The sequence below is a fragment of the Mixophyes fleayi genome, chromosome 5 (genome assembly GCF_038048845.1).
Source record: "Mixophyes fleayi isolate aMixFle1 chromosome 5, aMixFle1.hap1, whole genome shotgun sequence".
Classification (NCBI taxonomy): Eukaryota; Metazoa; Chordata; class Amphibia; order Anura; family Limnodynastidae; genus Mixophyes; species Mixophyes fleayi.
The window spans coordinates 29857203-29872396 of NC_134406.1; the positions used below are offsets into that span (position 1 = coordinate 29857203).

Below are 15194 nucleotides of genomic sequence, written 5' to 3' on the forward strand. Positions count from 1 at the left end.
AAATCTTGATGCCCTTGAAATTACTGTTGCTTCATGTATCGGTATCTGAGGAGAGAAGTAATTAATCAAGCGCCAATGCGGTGATGAGCTGAGTCCTTTAGCCTGCAGTGCCTACAGGTGGAAAACCTTGACCAGATTGTCAGTGGGAGTCACTCGCTATTACCTGCTGTGACTACAATTTAAACAATTTATGGTGTCAGTGTGCACAAAGTACTGCAGAATACTGTTTCTAGGAATTTTGTGCTGTGTGGAGAAAGGAAAAAATGAATGCTGCATTTGTCTACTGAGATTAAACTTCTCAAAGTCGCAGTACACTCAGAAGCTTGCAATCCGTAATCAGTGCAGATTATAGTAATGTATAAATGTTGAAGTTTTACTTGCAGACAAGAATAAGAATAGTCAGCTGCAAGTTGTTTGTATTCTGTTTGTGTATGTATATATATATAAAAATGTTGGAAGGTTAATATATAAACTTTTTACTAGACCAGAAATTAATAAATAAAAGTTAAATGTTTTTATGGGACATATTCAATTGTCGGCGGAAACACCGAAAATCTTGCGCTCGTTGCACTATTACCGTTACTACGGTAATAGTGCGCGTAAAAACAGTTAATACGGTAATTTTCATCGCTGGGTTTCAGCTCGCAGCTCCCTGAGCCGCGAGCTGAAATCCAGCTACTTATTACCGTATTAACTGTACTTGTTTTTCCGCGGCGCAGAAAACTAACAATTGAATATGCCCCTAAGGGGGGTATTCAATTGTTCCTCCGGGCGCCACCGGAACTAGCGCGTTAAAACTATTACCGTTTATACGGTAATTACTCGCTGAATTTCATGGAGCTGCGAGATGAAATTCAGCGAGTAAACTACCGTATTAACGATTTTTACTCGCAAGTTTACCGTATAAACGGTAATAGTTTTAACACGCTCGTTCCGGCGGCGCCCGGAGGAACAATTGAATACCCCCCCCTAAGTGTCTAAAAATGATATTGGTTTTTTTGGCTCTTTTCTAGCTTTGTTTTGTTACACTGTGTACTTCACCCACAAGACCGGTGTAGCTTTTTGAACATCTGAAACTGGAGCAATAGTGCAGAGATTACTATTGTGTTATTGCTGTATCCACAGACACCTTCTCTTGCATGGACAAAGCGTTTGCAGTGTTCTCAGCTGTTTCTTCAGGGGGTGGCTGGTGGTCAGATTTTAGGCTTATACTGGTTGAATACTGCTTAGGTTGTTAACTGCTTCGCTTAGAGGGGAAAAACATTAGGGAACATTGCTGGTAGACTATCCTGAGGTAAATTGCTGTAATAATGTCTTTCCTTGTGAATAACCATCACTTGGTGCATGAATATATTGCCTGGTCTCAAATAATATATACATTGGAGCCTCCACATACTTTCTCTAATTACTAATCTTGTTACCCATGGTGGATGGTAGTAAAACTCTAGCGATCATCCTCTTCCCTCTAGAACAGATCCTGTAGTACAAGTATTCCATATAACAATTTGCTTTGTGTATCAATAATGGGAAGTCGTTTTCGGCAAGTGTAACAAACCTTTATTCCAAGTACTGAGGGGAACATTAAGGAGATCTCGGCTTTCATTTATCAAGTAGTACATGCTGCCATGTCATCATAATTGAGAGCCCATTGCCAATCATACTAGTGCTGCTGCCTGATGCAGGGAGGAATAGGCATGTCAACAGGATGGCTCAAATAAAAAAATATCCCCTGGCAACCAGGGGAAACGATTCAAGCTCTTGTCCAACTAGCCAGCAGTACCAAAAGGGGAAAAGTTAAAATTTTTACATTTAGAAAAAATAATCTTTAAGAATATTAGAAAAAGCTATTATTTTTAAATCACTAATCATGCTGCAGTGCACCAAACACAACATCCTCACCTTTGATGCAATTACTGCAATACACAGAATATTTGGGAAATACTGAAAAAATAAATGGATGCAGAACAGCACATTCTCTGGAATGTACTGTATATTACATTAATACACTTAATGGCAGCTGTCAATAATAAGGTAAAACTGGTTCATAGTTTGTTAAAATATTTTCATACACTGTTCTGTGAGAGGGAGGATGGGGTGAGTTTGGGGACAGAGTGTGACATTAGAGGATTTCTCTCTCTCTCATCTGAGACAAAACTATTATGGCATCTTGGGTGATATCCAAAAGTCATGAATGCAAACAAACTAATTTGAAAACTAATTATTTCCTGCAGTTGATATTTATACCTAAAATTATGAATAATAAGACTGTAGACTACTGCCAGAAATTTTGCACAATTACAGTAAATGTCCATTAAATATGAGCTGTTATTCTCCGGACAAAGGCTGTTTGTGCAGTATGACTGACCTAACTTGAACTAAGTGGAACATTTATCAAAGGATGGAAAGCCCTATGGCCAGCTTTGCATGGGGAAGCTTATTTAACAAGCATCACATTGGTACAGATACTACTGCAGTACTTCTTCTATTATCGCCATCTCAGGAGAATCATTAAAAAATGCTTTACAATTTGAATTAATCATTTTTTTCTAATGTTGAAAGGTTTTTATTTTTTAAGTTTTAATCTACTTTTCTTTTTTTTTTTTTTTAGTGTGGTCTTGGCTTTTAGATCCCCAGTGCATGCACGAACCAATAGGTGTGACACGTATGCGCCTATCCCCTGAGACTGGACCAGCGAAGCAGTAAGTTAACCCTCTCCTGACCCACTCCGGGAGAGTATTTTACAGAACAGCTGAGTATCGCTCAGCTTTCCCTGGGATAGTTTATTCATAAAGAGGAAATAAGTGATTTTTTTTTTATTGCTAAAAAATTTTTTTTATAAATATGCTCCTAAATAATACACTGCTTCCTGATCTCTGTAGTGAGTATGACATGCCTCTGCATTGTATGAAAATGCTGCTGGTCAGCGACAGAGACTGACTTGTGCATTTTCCTGGAGAGCTGCCTCCTACACCTCCTCTGCGCTCACTCCGGGGGAGGCTGCTGAATGAGAGCACGAGTCCATCTCTGCAGCAAGGGGCTTACTTTTATTAAGGTCATATGTACTGGACAAAAACAATCATGAGATTGTGAGACCAGGTTTAGAATTTTCTATCATGTATTTTTTACAGTTGCGCCACCACCTAGAAAAATATTTTCCTAAGGTATACAATTGCCAGAGGGCTGGTCTGTCTAGCGTTTTCTTACTGGGGTCCCTACGTTTCTCTGGCAAACAAGCAGAAAACTGGGGGTAATGGGTTGTAAGCAGGAGGAATAAGCAAGAGTTGCGGCTTGTTCTGCCGCTATTTAAAGGTGATTAACAAAATTAATTTACTGGTTCAGTATTACAGAACTGGCAGAGTCCTGGGAAAATACTCCACATTTGGCAGCCCCTGGGGAAAGTTTTTCCTAGGTGGTAGTGCAGTTTTATGTCAGGCACTCCTGATATGAAAAATATGATTAATTCTGCATGTACTAAGGAATCGTAAGAGATACTATTCATAGAATCAACCACTGTGTGCCTCATGCCTCATCTCTCAGTGATGCAACAAAGTAACTGGTTCCACTGTGTGCAGGTGATAAATGCACTATAAGCAACCAAATAAGTGTAACATAAATAAAAATGAAACTAGTTAAATATGCGAATTCATTTCATACAGAGGCGTTTCCTCTTCCCATATCAGTTTGAGAGGAGCCTTACACTGCTATTAGTGGTGTAACTCTCAATCGGTGGCTTCCGGCTCACATGAAGTTCCGGCCTTACTCAAGCCAACAAGTGTGCAGCTCACTCCACTCAATAAATACTAACGTGTGTGTTGCTGTGAACATTCTGATGCTCTGATTGTTCCATCCACTTCAAAGATGAGGACATCGCGGACGCAAATTATTAAAACAAAGTAATGAACTTACCCACAATGATCCCTGGCCGCCTGTCCATCTCCACTACATGGGGGTGGACGCCCTTGTAAGCAGCGTCACTGACAATCTGTGTGTTCTTTCTTACTCGCTCTGTCACCGGATCATCTACTACCGGGGTGAACCCTCTGCCTTTCGTCTTCTCAAAATCTTCATGATATTTTATCTGAAATAAAAATAGACATGAAAAACATGTCTAAGTTAAGGCTGAAAATGACATTAAAAGTCTTGATCATGATGTGGAGAACTGGTGGAATAGCTAAATACAGTGTGCTATGTATCACATGAAAACATCTTTAATAACATTTTATCTCCACTTCCACATAGAATATATATTTACATTGTCTTCTTTGCTCAACAAAAAACTCAATTCTTCTCCCAAAGGGTTTACATTAATATCACTTGAACCGCAATCTACACAGTAGAGCTATTGCAATAGAAATATTAATATAAACATAGATAAGATATATCACCAGTGGGATCAGAACATACTAGCAATATATGGTGGGATATTGTGTAAGCTTGCCTTTCATGCAGTGGATAAGATATACATTTTAATATCATACAAAGTCACCAGTGTCAGTAAGCCCAGATGAGCTACTTGTTCAGACGTGCGGATCATCACGCTGCATGCATCACACTCACACTGTGTCAGGTTCAATTCCATGCAAGTTAATGAAAATAAATAGCCACAAAATCACGTTAGTCAAAATACTTTATTATGGTTGTAAAATGATGTTTGACAATCCAATGTCAGTGAAACTGTTCCGGTATATATGTGGGTAATTACTGTGATTTCCAGCTATAGGATGCACTGATATCAGCCTTGCAAAGCAAAGTGCACTTTAAATATAGAACACTGAAGCATCCTACCATGGATACGTTGTTTTGAGTATCTCTGCAATGCCTCAATTCTGGTGTATCTAGAATTACGCTAGGTCTACCTTTCATTTGTTGTGCGTCGCTGCTGTACTTTACCTGTAGGAAAACAATAAGATATAAAAAAGTACAAAAGCAAGTAGCCACTGGCTCCAAGGCTACAATCATTACTATTATTATATTAGTAATATGTATTAATTATATATACTAAATCATATATTAATATGTAATTACATGTTATATATTATTATGTATCAACGCTTTAGCGATTAAGCACCAAGCTTATGAGCCAGCATTTTAATTGTTCGTCCGACAATAGATAATTTCTGGTCATCTCTCTCAGACTGCAAGTCCTTTAAACAGGAAATATTTGTAAACTACCTTCAAACTGCAAACTGTGGTCCAGAATTTTAGATCAACAATCAAATAATAATATCGCTTTATGGCCTAGAAATCATTTCCTATTTCTTGTGACATCTTAATGAATTATTTTCAATATATAGTTATAAAATAAACCCCTCTATACCAGCATCTATTGGTTTTAGCTAATCAGATTACATAACTTTATATATTAGTTAGCATGCATACTTAAAAAAAAATTATGTCTGATTAGAGAGTTTTTAGGATCAGGTGGTGCAGGAATTATTATGCAGTTTGCTGCATTGGAGAGAATTCTCGAGTTCAAAGCTATAGCTAAATATTCTGAACTATGGACAGTCCATCAGGAAGAGATAACTTCTAACTACTGGTGTTAGTGCCTCAGTTGGCGAGGTCAAGGACTGCCCACAAATACTGTCAGATCGTAGGCATCCTCCAACCATATTTTCTCCCAGTCCCTACCAACATCTACTCAATCCTCATGCACATTCTGTGACCAATTTGGTCTAATATGAAGATACTGTGCATGTGCAGCTTTACTGCTTGCTAAGACCTTGCTGATTTAGAGATCTTCCCAAATAGGAAGGTGTTTAACCTGTATTTATATGTTTATGCGCTCACATATTCACATAAGTGGGAATTGATTTGATCTAACCTTACTGAAAACATACTTTTTTTTGGCCTGTAGTAAACATACCTTCTAAACTTCACCCCGCCATTTAAAAACCCCACCCCTTATTTACAGGACAGCCAACGACACTTGCCGAACTAATGTTTTCTTGATTCTTTTTAACCCTTTCCATCTCTGGGGTAAGACTGACAGCCGTGACTTTTCCGACCTTATCTTTGTAATGAACCTGAAGAGATAAAAGGAATAAGGCATTTCATCAACAACACTTCAGGGACACTGCAACCATTTACCTGGGCAATTTGGACATGATAGTGTTAAAAAACTAATTTGTTACGAAAAAATCACCTTGTGTAGGGTTGCACTGAAAATCAAATTCTTAATACAGCCTATCAGGGTTTAGCGCTCATTAGATAAAGTCATTTACAGATCAGTTAGAGGAACCTATTACTGGTGATTCTTCTAATGATAACCAATTTTAGGAGTCTGACAAAGAGTCTTGTATTAAAATACAGCAGGTGAAAACTTTATACTATTCATTATTGTTCTGCAACAGAGAAGCCTGAAGGTCACTGAGATGTATAACACTAGACTCTTGCCGTGCTGAACTGCTCCTGATTCCTTTTGGATCGTTCCATTTCCAGAGTCATGCTGATCGGAGTAGGTTTGCTCAGTGGCTCTTTGTACTGGACCTGTAAATCAACAATAAAGTAACCTGATCATTATCGGTGTCTAAAGCCAAAACCTTTTTGTGAAGTAATACACTTGTCAACTGGGCTATAACTGAGCCACTAAGTTCATCAGTGATTCATTCCCATACATTGCTAATGTTTTTCTGGATCTCCTTAACCCTCTTGATTTCTGGGAGGTCAGGTATTGCCGTAGCAGGTCCAATATCTTCCTTATACTTCACCTGCAATAGTAAAATACAATGGGGGTAAGGACAAATGTAGAATATGGCAGTAAAATCCTACTTTGGCATACAGGTGGAGTATACTGTATTGTACACCGCACAACTCAGTTTACTCACATTTCACAGCATGTAACCACATGTCAATGGCTTAAGCTATTACAGTGAAATCAATCCACTTAATTCATGAGATTTGTCAGCCATTGTTAAATGTTGCAATACAGGCTGCTCCATCTGTGTTTCACTCTTTTACCCTTTAGCAAGTCTAGAACAATCTGACTGCAAAATATTGTCTGGGTCGGGGCTCTGTCTTCTGTGGATCCACTAGTGGGGTACTTACTCCCACTCAGATATACACAGCTTAGATTTTAGTTTAAGAGGACTCTTCATCAGTCATGAAATGGAATGATCCCGCTTCCTGCAGTTACTCACCCCACTGATATTTTTCTGCGTGATCTTAACTCTTTCCATCTCTGGTGTCTCTCTCACAGCGGTGCCAGCTCCTAATCCTTTTTTATAGAATACCTGAGCACAAAAATAAGATGTCAAATTGTTTTGTATTCACACGGCATGTATAAGCTAGCGGATACAGACAGGGATATGTATCAAATTGGTACCATTCTATTATGCCTCAAAATTAAAGTAAAGAAAATAATTTCTACAATGTATTTCTTAAATCTTAAAAGGGAATTTCACCTTTAAATCACTGCCCCCAACTGATAATAAGATGAATTGCAAATTAATGTTATTAACTTTTTTTTTGCTGGTGGAAAAATAAGGATATATTATAGACGTTTTGAATCTATCTGATGGTGATGATAAACCATCATTAGATTGGCAATGGATCCAAAGGATCTATCAGTGCTGACGGGCCACAGAGATCTGAGACAAATCATGCTGGCGGCTACATGATGACACAAATTGTCTCGTCCAATTGATGATGTGAATCGCCCCATCAAGCCCCGCCCAACTTCCCTTTACCTATCTTGCAATCACCCAATACCAGGACAGGAAATGTAGGGGGGAAGGGTTAAAAATGCATCACTATCTGTACAGAGGGGAAAGTACACAATAAATACATTTCATCAAACATTGACTGTTAGACTCACAGAACTTATGCTTTTTTGAGCATTCTTAACTCTCTCTATTTCAGGAGTATCTGCTATAGAAGAATAGGTAGAGAGCATTTTTTCTGCTTCATCTTTGTATCTTTTCTGTAAAAATAAAAATAATGATTGGATGATCAGGACAAATGAACAAGTAACTGACATTTCTATAAATTATACAGATCATTCTCCAGCTATTATCTCAGTAGAATATGCAAATAATCAGGATTACAGACTTCATGGACATAACATTAACATGGCAGCCTTTTGAGTCAATGCATACACTGAGTTATTAGAGAAAAACATAGGGTTCTGCCTAAAGTCCACCTCCGGATAGACTGTTTTACTCTATTTAGAGCTTATCAGTGTAAAAACAATTCTGCTCAGAATGTGAACTGCTACAGAGAAAGTCTCAAGAAAAGAATGATAAGAGTTAGGGAGATTTTCAAGTCACTTCCTATGCACACTTAATGGAATGGACGTGACTGTAATCTGTGTAATCCTTGACTCGCACCTATCCTTTGTTCCCCACATTGATTCTATATCTAAATCATGCTACATACATCTAAAGAACATTTCCAGAATTCGCACATATCTCACGCAAGACACTGCAAAAACCTTAATTCATGCATTTATCATCTCCCGCATTGACTATTGCAATTCCCTCCTTACTGGTCTTCCCAAAAACAGAATCAAACCCCTACAATCTATTTTGCACGCTGCGGCAAGACTGATTTTCCTTACAAATCGTTATTCCTCTGTTGAATCACTCTGTATGTCTCTACACTGGTTGCCTGTCTTATACCGAATCCAATATAAAATACTTTTACTAACCTACAAGGCCATCAACAAAGCTGCACCAACATACATCTCCTCTCTTGTCTCAAAATATCTCCCAACTCGGCAACTCCGTTCTGCGTCTTTCATCCACCCTCATTACATCCTCCCATTCCCGGTTACAGGACTTTTTTTGGGCTGCACCCACTCTATGGAATTCTCTCCCTCGCACAATAAGATTCTCCTCTGGTCTACAAACTTTCAAGCGTTCTCTGAAAACCTACCTATTCAGACAAGCTTATAATATTCCTCAACCACCCTCTCAACCTCACCGCCTTTAGCCTGTTACACAATTTCACACAAGACAACTACCCTCTGACCAACATTGTTGTGTGACAGGATCATTTAGCTTATGAGTCACTTTTACCTTTGCAGTCTGGCTTGTTTATTAGTTTAATATGTTTGTCCCCAATTGTAAAGCGCTACGGAATATGTTGGCGCTATATAAATAAATGATGATGATGATGACGACTGTAGAACATTTACACAATTACATATCTACAAAAGACATCTTACTTACTTGACTTGCAATCTCAGATGCTTTTTTAGCCCTTTGTACCTCTGGGATATCTGGGCCCACTTGCATTCCTTTCCCTTTGATTTCAGTTTCTAGGTCTTTCTTATATGCTTTCTGCAAAGAAAATATACATTTTAAAGATGTTACATGATATCTGTACATTTGAAACATACTGGGGCTCATGTTAAGTTGAAAGCAAATTGTACTTTTGGTTTATATTATGCTTTTTACTTCTGTGCAAGCGCACAAAGCACTAGTTCCAAGATTAGTGCTTTGTGCGGATGCTCAGATATAAAAATGCGTATTATACTTGAAAAAAGAAATTTGCGTTCAACTTGACATGAGCTCCACACAGATCCTACCCCATTTTAATGCACAATACTACAATGGGCCTCATTTACAAAGCCCAAAACAGCTGAGACTTAGGCGGAGTGAGGACACTCCTTGATAAGTATGGAATGGGCACATCAGTTTACCTAGTTTTGTGAAGCAGTGCAAAGAAAGAGCTATGTGCTGTACTTTTCCCATTGCTTTATATGGCCAATTTATTGCTATAACCCATTTATTTCAAAGGTATTGAGGCTTACATATATAAACACCATAGACATGAATGGGTCATAGAAATAAATTGGCCACAGACATTAGTAGAACTGCACAACACTGGTATTTGTTTCCCCCCCACATGAATAGAGATTCAACTACTCTCTTGTGATGTCTGAGTAAAGGGGGCAGTATCCGGGAGCCCCACTAACCTCCAGCCAATTACAGCTATCAAGGTTAAACCACTTGTGATTTATTTCAATGGGGTTTCTACATACTGGAAACCTTATTGATATGAATAGGCTATTAAAATGGGTGGGGTACAGCATATCGATGCCGAGAACCCCGAAAAGACTTACCCCGACCTGAGGATTCCGAAGGGCTCCTTCCGGACCGTCACCGATGACGACTCCTCTTCGCACCGACTTGAGCCAATCACGATGAAGTAATTAGATGGCTCCAATTGATGACGTCATTCAACATGCCGACGGGATTATCGCTGTTGTAAAGGGGGTAAAGTAAGTATGCATCCATGTACAATGTAGTTTACAAAGGCTTCTACATTGCACATGGATGCATATTTACATTACTCCCATAACAACAGCGATAATCCTGTCGGCATGTTGAAGGAGCCCTTTGGAATCCTCAGGTCGGGGTAAGTCTTGTCGGGGTAGTCAGCATTAATATGCTGACTACCACCGATTAAAATGACTTGGAAAAGCTCTGTGCCTACTGCGTCTGGACACATTCACAAACTCATTCAAACACATGAAAATCATGCGCATATCAATTGTTTACCACAGGTGAACCACATACCATAAACAAACACATAGCCTAGTTATATGCATTTACACATTCGGTTTGCACCTGATTTTTTTGACAAAATCGCAATGCCAATTGATAACCACCCTTAGGAACATAACTTACATACTAATACTGACAAGGTTACTTACTTCACTTGCAATCTCTGAGGCTCTTTTTGCTCTTTGCACCTCTGGGATATCGGGGCCCACCTGCATTCCTTTCCCTCTGATTTCAGTCTCTAAGTCTTTCTTGTATCCTTTCTACAAAGAAAATACCATTTTTAAAGATGATACATGTTATGTGCAAATTTTAAGCACTGAGAATCTACAACATTTTCAGGTACAATACTACAATGGGCCTCATTTACAAAGCGCAAGACAGCTGGGAAACAATGTACAATCCTTCTTGCTGGTGTTGGGAACCTCAGTTTGCACAAGTGCGCATAGATTTTCCCCAAACCGTATGGGTTTGTGGAGCAAAACAGTACTTTCCACTGGCAGATGGAAATAGTTAAACAGAGCAAAGTACGGAGTAGACGAACTGGTGCGCCTAGTTTTGAGGGTCAGTGCAAATAAAACAGATTTTATTTTGCAAACTGAGATCATTCGAATTGGATAAAGGTGTGATGGGGATGCATTTATAGGCGCTTTCCTATCAGTGCAGTAAGGCGCGTTGCCATTTCCACTCCGCAAAATTAGTTGCTTTTTGCACCAACTCTGAGTTGGTGGAGATCTGGGGGTAAATGTATTAAGGTCCGATTTCTGCAAATCGCCAATAGTCGGCAACTCTGCAGGCAAAATTTAAAGCGGCAATGTGTTTAAAGTCAAAACTTGCCCCCTGGTCTCATTGTCTGTTCTTAAAGGAATGCATTTTGTACCTTACAATTTACACTTTGCCAGTGAAGCACCTGCTTGGGCGTATTGTGCCCAATTTAAATTAAACTTCAAGCACATAAAAGAGCTACAATGGATTCCGACTTTCATGAGGAAGTGATCAGACGACCATGAAACATAGGGACTTGCTGGTCTAATTAATAAAGATATTGTTATTTTAAAGCCTCGGAGCTACTTAGAACGATTTCAACTTTAGTATTTTGCATTGCTGGTATATAATCTCTCAGAGTGTTGTATTTAACGTCACCTTAATTTATTACCATTGATCAACACGGTGAGCTCTATTTGCCTGTTTATTCTATTCACATGTGATACATGTCTGCTTTACAACGGTCCTTGAATTTGCTACATGTAATTGAGGTAACCACAATATCCCTCATATAGTTAATTTAAGCCAGGAATGACGCTACACCGAGAAGCATTTTAGGAGAAAAACTAAAACGTTTTATGTAATGAAAGGTGGTGGTTTTAAAGTACTGGAAAGTCAGACTTTACATCTATGCACACTGCGCCACTGCAGACTTTTCTAGGCACAACACAAGACCACACTTCTAGTCTGCAAGGATGTCTCCCGGGAGCGGAGAATAGGCTGCACTGTGATATGTGTTGTGCAGAACATGTAGGCGCACTGGTGTAAAACCAAGGCGTTTTGCTCTGCACACCAGTCACAGCTCCGTATATGAGGTCCAATGTATTTTTTGCAGAATGGAGTTTCTGTGATTTTGGTTTGTGAGTGTAAAGTCCCAGAGCTACAAATGCAGCAGATTTGACTGCATTGTGAATATCTAGATCAGAAATCAAGTTAGCACAAATCACCCAAGTACTCCTTAGCTGTTGTGCACCATTTGTGGCTTAAATTGATCTGCATTAATCCTTTTACGTGCTAATCAGACACCAATAGAATCTATCTAAGGGGCTTGCAAAAGGAAACAACAGCTACATATACACGTGGCTCCTCAAATGTTTACATTTACAAACACTTTATTTTATCTATAGATGACAGTTACAGCCAACACGTTTTGGGTTTTTTTTGTGTTTTATTTTTTAGAAACATTATTTACAGGATATACAGATCTCTAGATCATGTATCACAGATGTGCATGTGAAAATAACAACCATATCATGTACCAACCTGGCTAACTAATTCAGTAACCTTCTTGATACGTTGGATTTCAGGTAGATCAGCTCCCACCTGCATTCCCTTTCCTTTGATTTCTGTTTCCAAGTCTTTCCTGTATTCTTTCTGCTCAGAGGAAACAAATATGAAATGTACATTGTAGAACTGTATATCCAATATAACAATCCACGAAACTAGGTTTCTATCTGTCACGTAGCAACCAAAGGCTTACAGAGAAAGAGTTCCAAAGTAGAAGAGACTTTGGGCTGGATTCATCAAAGGATGTAAACGGCGATATTGTGCATATAACCCACAATTTCACTCTGCACAGAAACAGACCATACGCCACAGGACGCAGCCAGTTCAATTCCTCTTCACATGCAAAGGACACTACTGCCATGGAGGGAACAGGGCGAGGAAGGGGTGTTTGGCCATAGGCAATGTACAGTAAGGATGTGCCAATCGCGAGTGCACGCAGCAGCATCCGATTCAAGCTCTGAGCATCTCTCAGATACTTGTTTTTCAGCCGTATCTCTTACTCCAGCTACAGGAATAGTCCTGATCAATAGTGATGACAGTCTCCTATGCATGCTATAACATGTGTTTGCAATCGGAAGCAACTGTAAAAATGTATTTTATGTTCAGTAGACATTAAAAACATACTAATAAATGTATTAATGCCTTCATGATTATTAACAGGGGACATTAATTGAATATTTTTCTTATCTGGGGCGTTCATTTGAGAATTTATATTCCACATAGGTATTGGATGTAACCTGCAGTAGTAAACTGTGCAGTAGAGCAGAGCAGCCCTACATCTGTATGCACCAGTACACGAATGCACATACGTTCCTTGCACACTGCATTCTGAAACAAACGCACATTGCGCTCAGTATGCGTGCCTTCATGAATCAGGCCCTACATGTTTATTTCCTTTACTTTAGTTTTGCTGGTTAGTCTGAGCCAGGCACCCGTAGCGTAGAGAATGTTGGGTATTATGAGGATGCTGCATGTAGTAAGGTTATATACATGAATAACGTGGGTAATACACACAGCAGATATAGCTCTGTTTTTAAATTAATTAGTATCCCCCGTACTTCTTGGTTGCAGAGTAGATGGTGAGAGTGACTGCATTCCAGAAGGGGCAGCGCCTATCTAGGAATACTGTGAAGAAGTGTATCACCTACTAGGAATCATTTGAACCATACAGTAACTTGCTTCCTCTAACGCATTAAACATGAAATACTGTTGTATGTACAAATATTGTTAGTTGTGTTAAGTAACATGTTTCTCATCCTAACTACTTCCTTCAAGTACTGGCACTTCCAATACAACAGTCTTCACTGAGATCTGATAACGGAGAAGCACAGTGACTTAGTGGTTAGCACTTCTGCCTTACAGCACTGGGGTCATGAGTTCAATTCCCGTCCATTGCCTTATCTGTGAGGAGTTTGTATGTTCTCCCCATGTTTGCGTGGGTTTTCTCCGGGTGCTCCGGTTTCCTCCCACACTCCAAAAACATTCTGGTAGGTTAATTGGCTGCTAACAAATTGACCCTAGTCTGTCTGTCTGTGTGTGTGTGTCTGTGTGTATGTTAGGGAATGTAGACTGTGAGCCCCAATGGGGCAGGCACTGATGTGAGCGCTGTGGAATTAGTGGCGCTATATATATATAAATGGTGATGATAATGATCTGCCCCTGAAGCTTGGCTGATGCACAGTCTTGTACACCGGGATGATGATTATGAGTCGCAGTCTATCCAGGATAAAACAGAGTCTTGGTAATACCCTGCTCTAGAGCTTGTGGGTTGAGGTAGCCTAGAAAAAGCTATGACTATTGCTGATCGTAGAATCATAGCCTTAAAGCTGTGCTGAGTAATATTTCTTATTAATCCTGTGGTTCTGGGGGCACAGTGTTTCTAGTCTGTTCCAGTGTAGACCACTCTCATAGCGAAGATGTCCTTCTTACCTAGGCAACTCTACTCAGCCAAGCTTGTGTGAACAAGCTCAGGAAAGCAGAGCCGTAACTTAGAATTCTAGCGCCCTGGGCGAGAAAGACAAATACCGCCCCCCTAGCCCTCAATTTTAACCAAATTAACCTAAAATATTCCTAAATTGCGCCCCCGTTCAGCGTTGCGCCCTGGGCGGTCGCCCCTGTCGCACAGCCCTAGTTACGGCCCTGCAGGAAAGATATCCATTATGCGACACTCAAGCAATTATCTCCTAATGAAATGAAATGAAATCCATTTTGCCATCTCCTAGGGTTTAGGAAGGCACTAGAAATTTGAACACAATACTATGGCAAAGACCCGGTATGTAAAAAGTGCAAAGTTTCCTTTTGTTTCCTTTGAAATAATATAAGAATGCTGAGCAAACTGAAATGCACATTGATGTGTGTGTCTCTGTGTACATATGGCAACAAATCCGATGTCCTATATTTAAGCGAGTGGGTATAATATTGTTTATGCCCATAGTTTTTTTAGTAAGTGTAGCCAGCCTGCATCTGATCTGCTGTATTTGTGTGTTCTGTCTATGCTCCATGAGAACACACACCTCTCAGTATTATCTCTCTGCTATGCTTCATGTGTGCAGCCGCTAGAATGCAAGGAGCGGAAGCCCGCTTACATGGAGTGTGCGCTGGCCCTGACAGCCAATGATATCTCATCCACCCTGC

The 15194-nt window shown here is 39.6% G+C and overlaps 1 protein-coding gene across 1 annotated transcript in view; it reads right to left on the reverse strand.

Annotated features, from left to right (window-relative positions):
- The window catches only part of NEBL (nebulette), a 102362-nt gene that overhangs the window by 12513 nt on the left and 74655 nt on the right, over positions 1-15194 (reverse strand). Inside the window, 10 exon segments of the mRNA XM_075211934.1 lie at positions 3907-4078; positions 4786-4890; positions 5934-6079; positions 6342-6489; positions 6618-6710; positions 7140-7232; positions 7817-7921; positions 9171-9281; positions 10661-10771; positions 12537-12647. Of these exon segments, the coding sequence (XP_075068035.1) occupies positions 3907-4078; positions 4786-4890; positions 5934-6079; positions 6342-6489; positions 6618-6710; positions 7140-7232; positions 7817-7921; positions 9171-9281; positions 10661-10771; positions 12537-12647 (1195 nt within the window).